Below are 13,990 nucleotides of genomic sequence, written 5' to 3'. Positions count from 1 at the left end.
CTCATAAAAAGCCTCTCAATACAGTCACCTTTAACATAAAAATAAAAAAGAAACCACAAAGTGTGTGCAAAATTAGGGCACTAACAACTTCTGTGAGCAGTTAGAAATGGTCAGAAAGAAAATATTGACTCTAATGGAGTTTCATCCATTAAACTATGGAAAGGAGCCTTTATGCGTTAGATTCATTTTCCTGACTCTCTTTAAAAAGAAAAACTGTAACATACATCTGTGACCTAGCAACAATATGGTTTGAAATAGTTTCCAGATCATTGAACTGTGCAATACCTTCAAAAATGGGATGACAAAAGGTCGCAGTGGGAAGTTAGTAGCTTCTTGCAGTTTGGAATGAAATTCTTCAATTGTCAAAGTAGAATTCTGTAGAAGGAAAAAAAATTCTGTCTTGGTGACATAAACAATGAAAACACTTAACAAGAGAAATATTCTGTACAAAAATTTTGCTTAATACCCACGTTCCTCCTAATGCAATATAAGAAAATTATGCATGTTACATAGTAAGTAAATGTACTCATCTAAAAATATAGATGTAACTACATCTGAACACAGTTTCACTGCAGTGGGAGTGAATCATTTTACAAACAATCCATTTATTAGGTATATAAAGAGCAGCACTGAACTCTCAGATATTCATTGTTCATGGCTTGAAGCAAGGGCTTGAGCATCCAGAGTGCCAAGCATTTCTTATATGGTGATAAACACCCTCATTTCCCCTGGATTTCAAAGAGTTAAGGGTGCTTGTTGTTCAAACAGAATTTGCCTAATCCACATAGAATAGGAGGCACCATGGCAGTACAAACACAATTGTTAAATTTAAAATGCTGCCCACTATATTTTAATTCTCAGTAGAGGATTGGGAAGTAACAGAGCATATTAACATATGTATTATAGGTGTATATAATTCACTTTTTAAAGACACTTATTCCTCATCCGTTGGCAAATACATCTCAAAATTACTAAATCACATCCAGGATTATATCGTACACTAGACAACCATACTCCGCAGAATTATTTACTACTTACATTCACTTGTACCTGTGCACACCCAAGCAAGGCAGTTCAGAGTAAAGGGAAAATCACAAAGTTGTCACTGAAGGCATAATTTGAGGACAATGGGCTGCACAGGTCTAACTGAATAAGCAGTTATTCTGTTATAGGGGTGAGGTTTAAGAAGGAAAGGTCCCAGCTAGATTCCCAGAGCCCAGATGGTGTTTGGCAAGTTAGAAAACAGTGCTACTTATAAACAGAGGAGCACATCTGATAAGGAAATCATTGAGAAACAATAACATGGAATCCCACAAAGCCACCCTTAGGGTTCCATTTTTCAAAGCAGAATCACATAAGTAAGCCTAAAATTGAAGCCGTAGTTACTAAGAATGGAGAACTATCACCTTCAAGCACACATTCACCAGATGCTCATTACATTTTACAGACTTTGACTCCACTGTTGTTGCCAGTTACCTCAGCCTATGCAAGACAATTTCCCTGGCACACAGCTAATCCTACATTTCCACAGAAGTCAATGGGAGTTTTGGGTATGCAACTAAATGCAAAGTAGAGATCCTTGCAAGTCATGGAAGCATAACATTTAAGTTACACTGTCTAAGGTGCACTTTTAGTTCATAGTTGTTGTTGGTTTGTTTATTTGTCATGGTACTGACCAGATTTTTTTAATATTGTACAAAAACATATAGAAGTGTGACATCTGTGGCTTGATAATCAGCGGTGGTAGCACTCGCAGCTCCAGATGAATTCAGTGGCAACTCAAGTGGTAACATCTGGAAATCAGACCACGAATTTTATTTTCTAGTATATCCACACCCTGGTGAATGAGCTATATAGATGTACATGGGGGGCAACATTGTCAGTGGCAATAACAAGAAACTTGGGTTCAATTTCTAGTGGTGTCACAGAATGGCAAGTGATTATGGGCAAGTCATTTAACCTCTCCACATTTTAGTTTCTCTGTCTTTAAACTGGGAAAGTTATTCAAAATGTACAGATGAACAGCATTGTAAAAAGTATTATTTCTACATACCAGGTATTCCATACAAATACCATAATAAATAACATGATATACAACGGCAATACACTGGCTTAGCATGTTAAATCCCTCTTGCAGTTGGCCTAAGTGACTACAGGTCTACGCTGGACAGGTCTATGTGAGAAAAAGTTGTAAGAATACCAGCAAATCCTCCTACTGTACATTAAGCTTATATTAGCAAAAATGGTTTTGCTAGTACAGTAGAACCCCTATTTTACAAACTAATTGAAGATTGAGGCGATCATAAAAATAAAAAAGTTAATAAAATTAAGCATCTCAATATTACTGTAGGCATGGTACATACGTTGCAGTATGGTGTAATGCACTGCCTTCTCCTCTTCTTGTCTTTCAAACCATGGCAAAGCAATTTCCAATACACTGCACACATGCTGACTTTTTCCTTCATCGACAGCACTTTTGTTATGCAATTTTTTCATCATTGGAAAAAATGGTTTGTATAACTGGCCATTCATAAGACTGGTGTTCATAAAATCGAGCTTCTATTACAGGGGTTCTCAAACTTCATTGCCCCGCGACCTCCTCCCGACAACAAAAATTACTACACGACCCCAGGAGGAACCGAACTCTGAGCCCAACCAAGCCCCACCGCCCCGGGCGGGGGAGGGCCAAAGCCAAAGCCCGAGCCCCACCACCCCTGGTGGGGGAAAGAAGGGGGCAAAGCCGAAGCCAAAAGGCTTCAGCCCCAGGCAGGGATCCTGTAACCTGAGCCCCACTGCCCAGGGCTTGGGCTTTAGCTCCAGGCCCCAGCAAGTCTAAGCCGACCCACAGTTTGAGAATCCCTGTTTTATTATATAGCTTATACAGATTTCTTTGCAAAATAAGCTATACTGTCAAAAGCATTTTTATACTGGTATAACTGCTCTACATACGTTTTTTTGCCAGTAAAGACATGTTTTTATTTATTCATTTATTTTAAATCACACCCCTAACTGAAATTACTATACTGGCAAAAGTTTCTAATGGAGACCTGGGCTGAAACAGACTACTACTTACTGACAGCTAGTGGATTTACTTCTATTAGCTCTAATGGCAGGGTGCAGGGAGGCAGGTTCTCCTGGTCCCAAGTTCTATACTCCCAGAATAACCACAGTGCATGCATGCATCAACTGTTCATTACACAACTACTGATAAATCTTCCCATTTTTAAAGTTAAAACCTACTATGAACAAAAAAGAGATAACAGTCACTGTTATTTGCTTACCACAAGTCCTAGCACAAGGGTACGTACTCTCTCCCCAATCTCTGGTGAAATGTCATTGCCAAACTGCTGTAAGGTTGTAAGAAATCTCTTCAGTTTGCTGAGTTGCCTTGCTCCACAAGCTGGTGGTAACTGCTGATTAGCCAGAGAGGATGAAGAGGAAGATGATGGCCCATTGCTAAAGCCATTAGGTGGAGATGGAGCTCCATTTAATGCTGTTGGTGAATGGCTAGTGCCATTGGTTACTGGTTAGAAAAAAATGGAAAGAAAGAACATTTATAAGCTTAACATTTTCTGTGTTTCACCTCAAAATTGATTGCATAACTGTGAAAATATGAAGTAGGTGATATTTTGACTCCATTAGTATAATTAAGGATAATTAGTCTTTTGATAGAATGACTCTCCACAGTTCATGTATCTTGCACAGAAGCTGGTAATAAATGGTGTATGAATCTGGACAGCACTAGCTCCCATATGCACACATGCCAGACACCTGAAATGTTTTCAGATCAGAACAAACATCATTTGGAGGACAGTCTTTTGTCATAGGCTTATATTAGTGTAAAAATTTTTTAAAAATAAACTGCTCTGGAAAGAGTGCACACATATTTAGTGGAGGCTAAATTTATCTGAACATTTTTTATCATATTTTGTACACACACCCGACAGCTGTGTTTATAAAAACAGGACTTTCAAGTTTTAACCTTATGCCACCCAATTAGAAGGCTATTTTCTCTCACACATATTTTGTAGCCACTAACATACAGAAAGATGGATTTGTATAAAAAGGTACAACTGGTGCAATGTTCACTGTTAATTTATTGTTAAGATTGAAGGCTTGTAGCCAAGTCTCTGGACTGGGCCTTGGGAATAGAGATGGATTTTTTTTCCTGGCTCTACCTCAGACTTCCCACATGGTCTTAGAATCAGCCTCTTCACGTCTCAGTTCTCCTTCTATAAAACAGGTCTGACAGTACTTCCCTACTTCACAATGCTGTTGTGTGGAACATATTAAATGATTGTGAAGTGTTCTGATTTTTTAGTAATGGGGGCCATGTAAGAATCTTAGACAAATATTTTCATATCATTATTAATGATAAAATAAGAGGCTAGAACTCACACATATTTAAGAGAGAAGGGGCACCTGCTTTAGTGTTGCTATGTTAGCCTGTCTAGTTTTGAAATTCTTGTTCTCATTCTCCAGAAATGTACCAAATTAAGGCCATCTTTTCCCCCATACAGCCCTACTCGAAAACAGTTATCCTAGCAGAGGGTAACTGCTTTGGGTTTTCTACTTTAATAGCCAAAGCAGCAGACGATGAGCTTTGGGGCAAGGGATGGTCCACATATCTTAGGGCAGATGGGCCCCAACTGGGATACCCTACCTTCTTGTGCAGATTACACTAGCATTTAAGCAACAGCCCTTAACAAAAGTTAGTGCAGAACAGCTGTGCCCTGGAGGAGCACAAGAGACTGTACCTGCCAGAGCACAGTCTCTGGTGAACCTGTTCCTCACACACAGGAGTGAACAATATATTCCATCTAATGTGGTGGAACCAGGGCCATCCTTAGGCATACGCAGCATACGCGGCTGTGTAGGGCACCCAAAAATTTGGGGCACCCCCGTGTCTTAGTGTGCAGCCTCCCACCTCTTCCTATCCCTGTTCTGACCCTTGCAGGCTCCCACCACAGCTGGCTGCTGCAGCTTGGTGAGTCTTCCTATGGAGGGGATTTGGTACTTAAAAGTAAAAAAACCTTCCAGCCTGTCAGACCTATTAGCACAACATTGAAACTGTTAAAGAGCCATTCAAGTGGTAATGAAACCATTTAACAGGCATTTGCCAACCCCCAGATATATACTGTCAGTTTCTGAATTTACTGACAAAAACAGTTGTACATTACTGTAATATTTACTCAGAACATGTTAGTCTACAGGATCTTAGTTTAAAATTTGCTTAAAAATATTTCATTAGTGTGTTGCTGAAGATTATAAAATCACATATCTAAAAAATCCTTGCATAGATTTTTATATGCACAAAGTGAGTATTCATCTTTAGTCTTAAATGCTTGGATCTTCAGACATATAGTTTTTTAAATAAATCCTTCAAAAGACCATCCTCATCTAAAATACACATTAGGTCAATTTACCGCTGTAGTGTAGACCAGCCCTTAGTAACAGCGAGTTATCCTCTCGCATAGCCATCCCTATTTCTTGATCACAACTCTTCTTTCACCCATTTTGAACGCTGCCAACTCTCACTAAATTTCAGCAAATTTACCACAATTCTGTGGCATTTTCAAAGTGATTTCTGTCCAAGCGGTAGATATGGCAGCAGTTCCATTTTGAGAACGCTAGATTCTTAGATTCCAAGGCCACTGTTTTCATAGATTGACTTCCTGTATAACACAGGCCATAGTATTTCCCCCAAATAATTCTTAGCCTTTAGAAAAACATCCATTCTTGATTTAAAAATTGTCAGTGATGGAAAATCCATCCAATGGTTAATTACTCTCACTGTTAAAAATGTATGCCTTATTTCCAATCAAAATTTGTCTAGCTCCAACTTCCAGCCATTGGATTGTATTTTACCTTTTTCTGCTAGACTGAAGAACCAATTATTAAATATTTATTCCCGAGGTGATATTTATAGACTGTAATCAAGTCACCCTTTAATATTTTTTGATAAGCTAAATAGATCAAGCTCTTTGAGTCTATCACTATAAGGCAGGTTTTCTAATCCTTGAATCATTCTTGTGGCTCTTCTCTGAGCCCTCTCCAATTTATCAACATCCTTCTTGAACTGTGGACACCAGAACCAGACACAATATTCCAGAAGCAGTCGCACCAGAGCCAAATATAGATGTAAGATAACCTCTCTATTATTATGCAAAATTCCCCCGTTTATGCATCCCAAGATCGTATTAGCTCTTTAGCCACAGCATCACGCTGGGAGCTCCTGTTCAGTTGACTATCCACTACAACCCCCAAATCTTTTTCAGTCACTGCTTCTCTGGATAGAGTCTCCCATCCTGTAAATATGGCCTATATTCTTTGTTCCTAGATGTATACATTTACATTCACTCATATTAAAATGCATAGTTTGCTTGTGCTCAGTTTACCAACTGATCCAGATTGCTCTGTATTAGTGACTTGTACTCTTCATTTTTACCACTCCCCCAATTTTTGTGTCATCTGCAAACTTTATTAGTGATGATTTTATGATTTCTTCCAGGTCACTGATAAAAATGTTAAATAGCGTAGATCAAGAACCGATCCCAGTGAGACTTCGCTGGAAACACACCAGCTCCATGAGAATGCCCTGTTTACAATTATTTTTCAAGACCAATCAGTTAGCCAGTTTTTAATCCATGCAATGTGTGCCATGTTCACTTTATGTGGTTCTAGTTTTTTAATCAAAATGTAATGTGGCACCAAGTTACTAGAGAACACGGCTCCTAGGTTGGGTGGCTGCTGCAGAGCTTCAGCATAAGAACCTAAGAATGGCCATACTGGGTCAGACCAAAGGTCCATCTAGCCCAGTATCCTGTCTTCTGACAGTGGCCAGTGCCAGGTGCCCCAGAGGGAATGAACAGAACAGGTTACCATCAAGAGATCCATCCCCTGTCACCCACTCCCCGTTTCTGGCAAACAGAGACTAGTGACACCATCCCTGCCCATCCTGGCTAACAGCTATTGATGGCTATTAGCCATTATGGACACAACTCCAGTGTGTGTGCTGAGTAGGGGAAGCAGTATCCAAACCAGGCAAAAGCAGAGAGGAGCTGGCTTAGGGAATCCCCATTCAGCAGCCATGGCATCTCCAACCCATGCTCCTCTTAATGCTGCATTGGGGTGGGTATCTGAATTAATATAGTACATTAAATACAGTAAAGATCATGAGGCACTCAGATACTATGGTGATGGGAGCCATATAAGTACCTAAGATAATGTAAGTGAGGATTTGGAAAGGATGGGAGTGTGTCACACTCTCCAGCAGGACACTGACCAGATGTCCTCTGCTTCCTCACTCACTACTCTGGGCTCTATATTGAGTCCAAACAGGAGGGGACTAGGGGCAGTGGACCAAGGAGAATGACTTAGAAGGCCCAGAAAAGCAGGGAGCACAGAACCTGGGGAAGGGGCAGGAGAACAAGGCAAATACTGTGTTCAGAGGAGGCAGTAGATAGGGACTGTCTGGGAAGCCTGAGAAAGTGTCCACAGGGAACAGGAAGCAGTAGAAGAGGCCCTACCTTTGTGTGTACATTTTCCATCTGGAAACAAACACACACACACTCACACACACGGTAAGGACTAAGGATGGCACTTTCTGAAAATAATTAAACAACAAAAAAGGAAGAAATACACAATAAATAAATAACATAAATAAACAAAACTTTTGTTTTAAATCTTATCCCAGTCCCATGATGGTCAAATTTGTAGGTTGGCAAAAGTCTGTGTTGTTGACAAAACAGAATTTAATATTTGCAAATGTCAATAAAACCGTGAACAAGTTAGTGATTCTTCTTCTGTAAACACCAACCGGCCCAGAAACTGATACACTCGGGCTGCGGACATTCACATATTATTGGGAAACAGACACCAGAACAGTACTGTAACTTGGCACTGTTATAGGCACATGCCAGATCACTTGAAGATTAAAAAGCTTTAAAGTTAGAGGTAGGTTTGATATCAACAGCATGAGGAAAACAAAGGAATCCCCTAAAATCCATTGGTTCACATAGATTCTAGACTTATCCAACAAACACAAATTCTACAAAGCCTACAGATATTGTGTCCTCTTCTTGTTATTGATAATAAAGAGTTTTACAGCATCCATAATTGTGCTTGGCATTTCACACAAGATACAAGTCACAGCTCTGACGAACTTACAATTTAATATTGCAATCCTGCAACAACTTAAAGAACATGCAAATCTTTAAGTACATGAGTAATCTCTGAGCCTACTCATATGCTTAAAATTAAGCAATTTTATAAGTCTTTGCAGGATCAGTGCCTATGAGTGAAATTTATGCCTGTGCAGAGGGCTAGTACAAATATTATTCACCATTTAAGTCACATGTAAATACTCCAAATAGGGCTCCCCTGGAATTTAAGAGGTACTGAGGCCTTGCACTGGCCTTCTGCACAGGGGTAAATTGCATGTCCTAAATGGTATACCTGACAGACAAGGAGGGGGCAAAGGACAAGGGTTGCAGAAATAACATGGTGCTGTTACAATGTGGCTCACAAGTATTTATATTAAAAAATGTCAACACACTCTTATTTTTATATTATAACAATGCAGTATAAGAGACAAAAATATTTATTTTTAGAAATGGGGGAAAGAAAATAGAGTGTTTCATGAATAATGACCCAGATAGCAGACCAGATTCTTATCTCAGTTACACCGATATAAATGCAGAGTAACTCCACTGATGTCAATGCAGATTTTTTACATTTATATCAGGTCAACAGAGACTGGAATCTGGTCCACAGTGATTGAGGTAAGTCAAATAGTCACAGGCTAAGGACTTCCAGATTCAATGTGACTGGTTTGAGATAAAAAGATATTTCAGCATCTTTAGAAAACACAGTTCCAGAATGACGGTTAATGTAATTCCTGGTTAATGTTTATTAATTTATTCTCAGGAAGAAGGAGAGGGGAAAAGGCATTTATCTTTGAATATCTTTGTCTTTCCCCCTCAAAAATAGAATAATACCACTGCATTTATTCAAAAGGGAATGCAATTTCATCACACCACAACAGTAAAGCTGAGGAGAAAGTCTCCATACTTCTTTTATCAGGAATGATATCATTGGAGCAACAGTGCTGGGGAAGACTATTCTTTCACTGTGCACCTGAACCACCAATAAATTAGGACACCTCTGAATTGACTGGCTTCACAGATTAAAAAGTACTAATCTGTAATGTTCTTAGTTTTGCGTAATGACTTTATTGCAGTATAGTGAATTGCTGTTCTAGTCATGACATATAGGGTTCCCTTCCCATAACTTGATTTCTTACATACAGGAAGAATCAAAATCACACATGCAAAAGAATATGGAACAAAGCAAGAAAATAAGTCTAATTACACGTTGTGGGTGTAAATGAACTGGTTCTTGGAGCTCCTTGGGTAGTGGGAGGAGGTGGCATTGTTGGAGGCGTCAGCCTGGATTGCGTCTTCACATCCACGGGTGAGTCTGGCATTGTGGAATGCTTCTCAGTGCGATCTGTAACATAACACATGAACACACTATTTTATTTCTCCAAAAACATCAGTTCTGAATAAAAAGCTTAACCATGAACTAAGCAGCTTCAGCAGCTTCTGCAGAAGATAAACATATTTATCTACTTCAGCTTGCTTTTTCAAGATTACATCGTTGAAACGTAACACAGATAGGACCTCATTTATAAACAGGGTTGTATTATCTTGTGTTTTTATTTCTAGCATGCGCAGATGCTACCCCCAAAACAGTATTGGAGCTGCAGTAATGCCACTTCACTTGAAGGAGTCAGGAACTCTGGAAGAACAAAAACCTGAAGCGCTTTTGTACAGGTGAGATATTGGCCATAGCCAGTGCTCTTCATGACTGGTTTTCCCTGAAGCACCTGCTGCCTTCTTCATCTTTTGTCTTTGTAAGTATAATGGATATCAGGGTTAATACTGCCTGTCTCCTGCCCAGGTTTACCAGTCCACCTCCTGGTTCTTTTTTAAATCAACAAGAAATAAATACCATATGCCATACAACACAATGTATCTTTGGCAGACACAGGACTCGTGCATTTATACTAGTTTATTATTAATATAAAAAACACTGTCAGCTGTTTCAACTTATACCTTTAACATCAAGGACAACTGCAGGCATCCTCCAATTTTGGGAAATTTAAAGAAGCAAGAGGAAAAAGGACTTGACAATTCTCCTGATGCAAGATATTTGCCACTGAAACTACAAGATTTAACTCTGTTTTACCAGCTTTTACACCTAAATTCAAGAGATATATTTGAAAAAAAAAAAGAAAATCTTAAAATCTGTGTATCAAGAATGGGCAAAACAAAGTAACACACCATTTACCTATTTAAGGCCACATTGTGATTGCCTTACTCACATCAGCAGTTCATTGAGACTCCTGGTGTAAGTAAGATGATCACATTTAGCCTTTAGTGGTCATTAGCTACTAATGTAACTTTTCCAAAGTTATTCCCCATGAAAAACAATTGCAAAAATATTTGTTCTTGAGAAGATGAGACCTTCAAACTGTCGATAAAAACAGATACAAGATATACACAAATATGTACGTAACATTATATACATACATTATATTATACATAACATGCACATATGTGTATTCAAGAGGGATTCCAGTAATATCTTTTTCAATAGAAATATTTTAAAGGACCCTTAGAAATAATTTATAAAGAACAGGTAATACCAAAGAATGTTGTGATCCCAATCCCTTACTACTAAGAAACTACAGAAATATGACATGGCCACATATTCTGCAAAGTTTTGCAGTTGCAGAAGCTATATTCAATGTTTTCTTTCTCTTTTTGAAAAAGACCAGTTTCTATAAAGAGAGTTAAGTTAGTTTTTTTCAGACTTTGGAAATAAAAAACCCTAAGAATGAGAAGCTAGAACCATATGAATGGAAGGGAATATACTTTGTAATCATAGCAGTAAAGAATCTGCAGTGTTGATCTAAGGTCAATAATCTCAGTAGTGTAGTAAACAGTGTCCAAAAAGACTGGCTGGCAATCTAAGGCATCTACACATCCAGGTGAAGTGTGGTAACTCAAATAATGGGAGCAATTACGTTTTCCATACAAATCTCTCTCTGTATTGCTATGCTGAAACATTTATAATAATAGGAGATATACCAATCTCCTAGAACTAAAAAGGACCTTGCAAGGTCATTGAGTCCAGCCCCCTGCCTTCACTAGCAGGATCAATTTTTGGCCCAGATCCCTAAGTAGTCCCCTCAAGGATTGAGCTCACAACCCTGGGTTTAAGCAGACCAATGCTCAAACCACTGAGCTATCCCTCCCCCATTTAAACCAACAACTGCAACAAATTATTTATTTAAAATAAAGAACTTTGGAAATTAGCCTCAAAATGTTAATTACTTCCTTAATAGTTTAATTCATCTCACACTCACCTCAACCAACCTCAGCAACAAGGGAATAAATAGCTTTCAACTCATGTTGCAGCTGAGGGAAAGAGGCACAGCAGTGAGTAGAGGCCCTCCTAAATAAAGGCAAATATTTCTGCCATGCCAAGAAAGGAGAGAGAAAGGGAGGCTTGCCAAAGCTGGCTGGGAGATAACAGTGGGAACTGCTGGTCCATCTGGTTTTCATTCTGCTAACACTCACATTGAACTGTTAGAGAAGGCAGTCCAGGTACACAGATTTGAAGCACGTGGAAGCACAGACACAGCCAGGGAGAAGATGGAGGTGAGTGGAGGAAAGAGAGAGAGAAGTCGAAACTCCACTAGCAGTCTGCTGTTCACACTGACCAGGCACATTCTATATCCTCCAGTTAAACTGTTGATAACTAAAAGCAATTCTGCTATCATGAACAATCACAACTTCTTCCTTCCTCCCTGCAAGTCCACTTAGCTTTTGATCTGGCCTGAATTTTGGAACAATCCCTACGCAGAGGGGAAATGAGCACATTTAAGAAGCAGACTAGAATGGTTTATATTTTGTTATTTAAATGGACCGTGTAGTTGCACTAGTGTATTGTTTTTGTGCTCGTTTCAGATTTTCAATATATTATAACCTGTTCATGTAACAATCCAGGATTTCTTTTTAAATGAATTTTATTCACTAATTTATTAAGTCCTTAAGCACGTAGGTTCATCTTTAATTACAGTATTAAATATAACCATTGTTACCCAGAAATGCATTAGCACCACCTCCTGTTAGGGTGATCACCTTTTCAAAAGGGGGACACATGCAGGAGCCCCACTCCTCTCTGTGGCCCCAGCTCTGCCCCCTCCTCCCCTAAGCCCCTACCCCTGCTTCTCCTCATCCCCCCAAGGCCCTGCACCCTGTCCAGGCTGGAAGCCAGAGCCAGGTCATGGTAAGGACTGCCCAGGGAGCCTGGGCTGCTCTGGGGAGCCCTGGACCCTCCACCTGCCCTGGCAGTGTGTGTGTGGGGGAAATGGCGAGAGCAACCCCCAGCCCATGTCCCCATCCCCTGGGGCAGGCCACCCAGGGCAGGAGGGGGTCCAGGATTCCCCACAGCAGAACCTTGGAGGGAAGAGGAGGAGCAGGGGGCAGGGTCTTGTGATGAGGGGGGCTAAGGCCCACCTCAGCCCCCACCCCGCACCATGAAAAGGCTGGTGCCACCCCTGAGCCTCAGGCAGATGTGGAGTGCGCTGCTGGGAATCTGGGTCAAATGATCCTCCCGGAGTCATTGGGGAGTGGGACTTGAACTCTGCATTTTGGGACTGTCCTGCCCAAATCTAATAATGCCACACCTGGCAGACTCGAGGCTGCATGCTCTCCTGAAAAGGGTCGGGTTTGCAGTGCCAGAAAGGAAACATAGGGCTGGTCTACACCTGGGGGGGGGTATCGATCTAAGATATGCAACTTCAGCTATGTGAATAGCGTAGCTGAAGTCGAAGTATCTTAGATCAATTTACCTTGGGTCCTCACGGCGCGGGATCGACGTCCGCAGCTCCCCGTGTCGACTCCGCTACCGCCGTTCGCTCCAGTGGAGTTCCGGAGTCGACAGGAGTGCATTCAGGGATCGATATATCGCGTTTAGATGAGACGCGATATATCGATCCCCGAAAAATCGATCGCTACCCGCCAATACGGCGGGTAGTCTGGACGTACCCATAGACTGCAAAGCTTGCTCTTCTGTCTGGAAGGCACAGAACAGCCACACAGATATTGAGCCATCCCAGGAGGATGGCCTTCTCCTCTGTACTTGTGTCGGGGACCTCTCAGGGTCCCAGAAGACAGGATACTGGGCTAAATGGACCTTTGGTCTGACCCAGTATGGCCGTTCTTATGTTCTCATGTTCCTCCTCCGGCACAAAAGCTCCTCCTGCTGCTGCCACCATTAACTCCGCACCCTTTCCCTGAGCTGTAGATTGCCAGACATGTGCGTACAGCAGGTGCTTCCCAGTTCTACTTACTCACCCACAAGCTTGCAGAGCCCTGACTACTCTGATTTCAAACACAGGGGCTCCTCAAAGAAGATAAAGGAGTAGAGGGGTGGAGAAGAATGCTGAAGTGTCACTGCTTATACACACTATTACAAATTCTTGTGATTCTAATTGTGATCCTTGCAATATTTGTTGTTTTTTTTAAAGCCCCAGATTCTGGAGTCATGTGATTATTACATGAGAATCTTTTCTTTTCTTTTTTAAAATGAAAATTGAAACTGTGTTCACCCTCACAGTTGCAAAGAAAAGCCTAAAAATGTGAACCCTAAAAGACTTAAAAATCTAAAGACAAATAAAAAGGAGCCAACATTTATTATTGTTAAAATCTCATGTTTTGGGGGCTCATGTTTTTTTGGATGCTTGGGGTTTATAATACTGCCCATACAGTCTTCACGCAAGTCCCATGTGGAATTTTTCCTCTTTGTACATATAAAGGGGAGGGAGAGCATCCGCTTCAAAGCCTAAAGAGGAGGTAGGGTTGCCAGGGATCCGTTTTTCGACTGGAATGCCTGGTCGAAAAGGGACCCTGGCGGC

The 13,990-nt window shown here is 40.6% G+C and overlaps 1 protein-coding gene across 10 annotated transcripts in view; it reads right to left on the bottom strand.

Annotated features, from left to right (window-relative positions):
• RUNX1T1 (RUNX1 partner transcriptional co-repressor 1) overlaps positions 1-13,990 on the bottom strand; it is a 141,242-nt gene that overhangs the window by 57,751 nt on the left and 69,501 nt on the right. For 9 of the 10 annotated variants that reach the window (XM_045006917.1, XM_045006914.1, XM_045006908.1 and 6 more), the window contains 3 exons: positions 9,373-9,510; positions 3,282-3,523; positions 286-375 (listed from right to left, as the gene is read on the bottom strand). In XM_045006917.1, coding sequence (XP_044862852.1) covers positions 286-375; positions 3,282-3,523; positions 9,373-9,487 — 447 coding nt within the window. In that variant the 5' untranslated portion in view covers positions 9,488-9,510. Of the gene's footprint in view, positions 1-285; positions 376-3,281; positions 3,524-9,372; positions 9,511-11,434; positions 11,562-13,990 lie in introns of those variants that run through there. The other variant, XM_045006915.1, reaches the window with a different exon arrangement.

Source organism: Mauremys mutica, chromosome 2 (genome assembly GCF_020497125.1).
Source record: "Mauremys mutica isolate MM-2020 ecotype Southern chromosome 2, ASM2049712v1, whole genome shotgun sequence".
In the NCBI taxonomy this organism is placed as follows: Eukaryota; Metazoa; Chordata; order Testudines; family Geoemydidae; genus Mauremys; species Mauremys mutica.
This window is presented reverse-complemented; position numbering and strand designations above follow the sequence as displayed.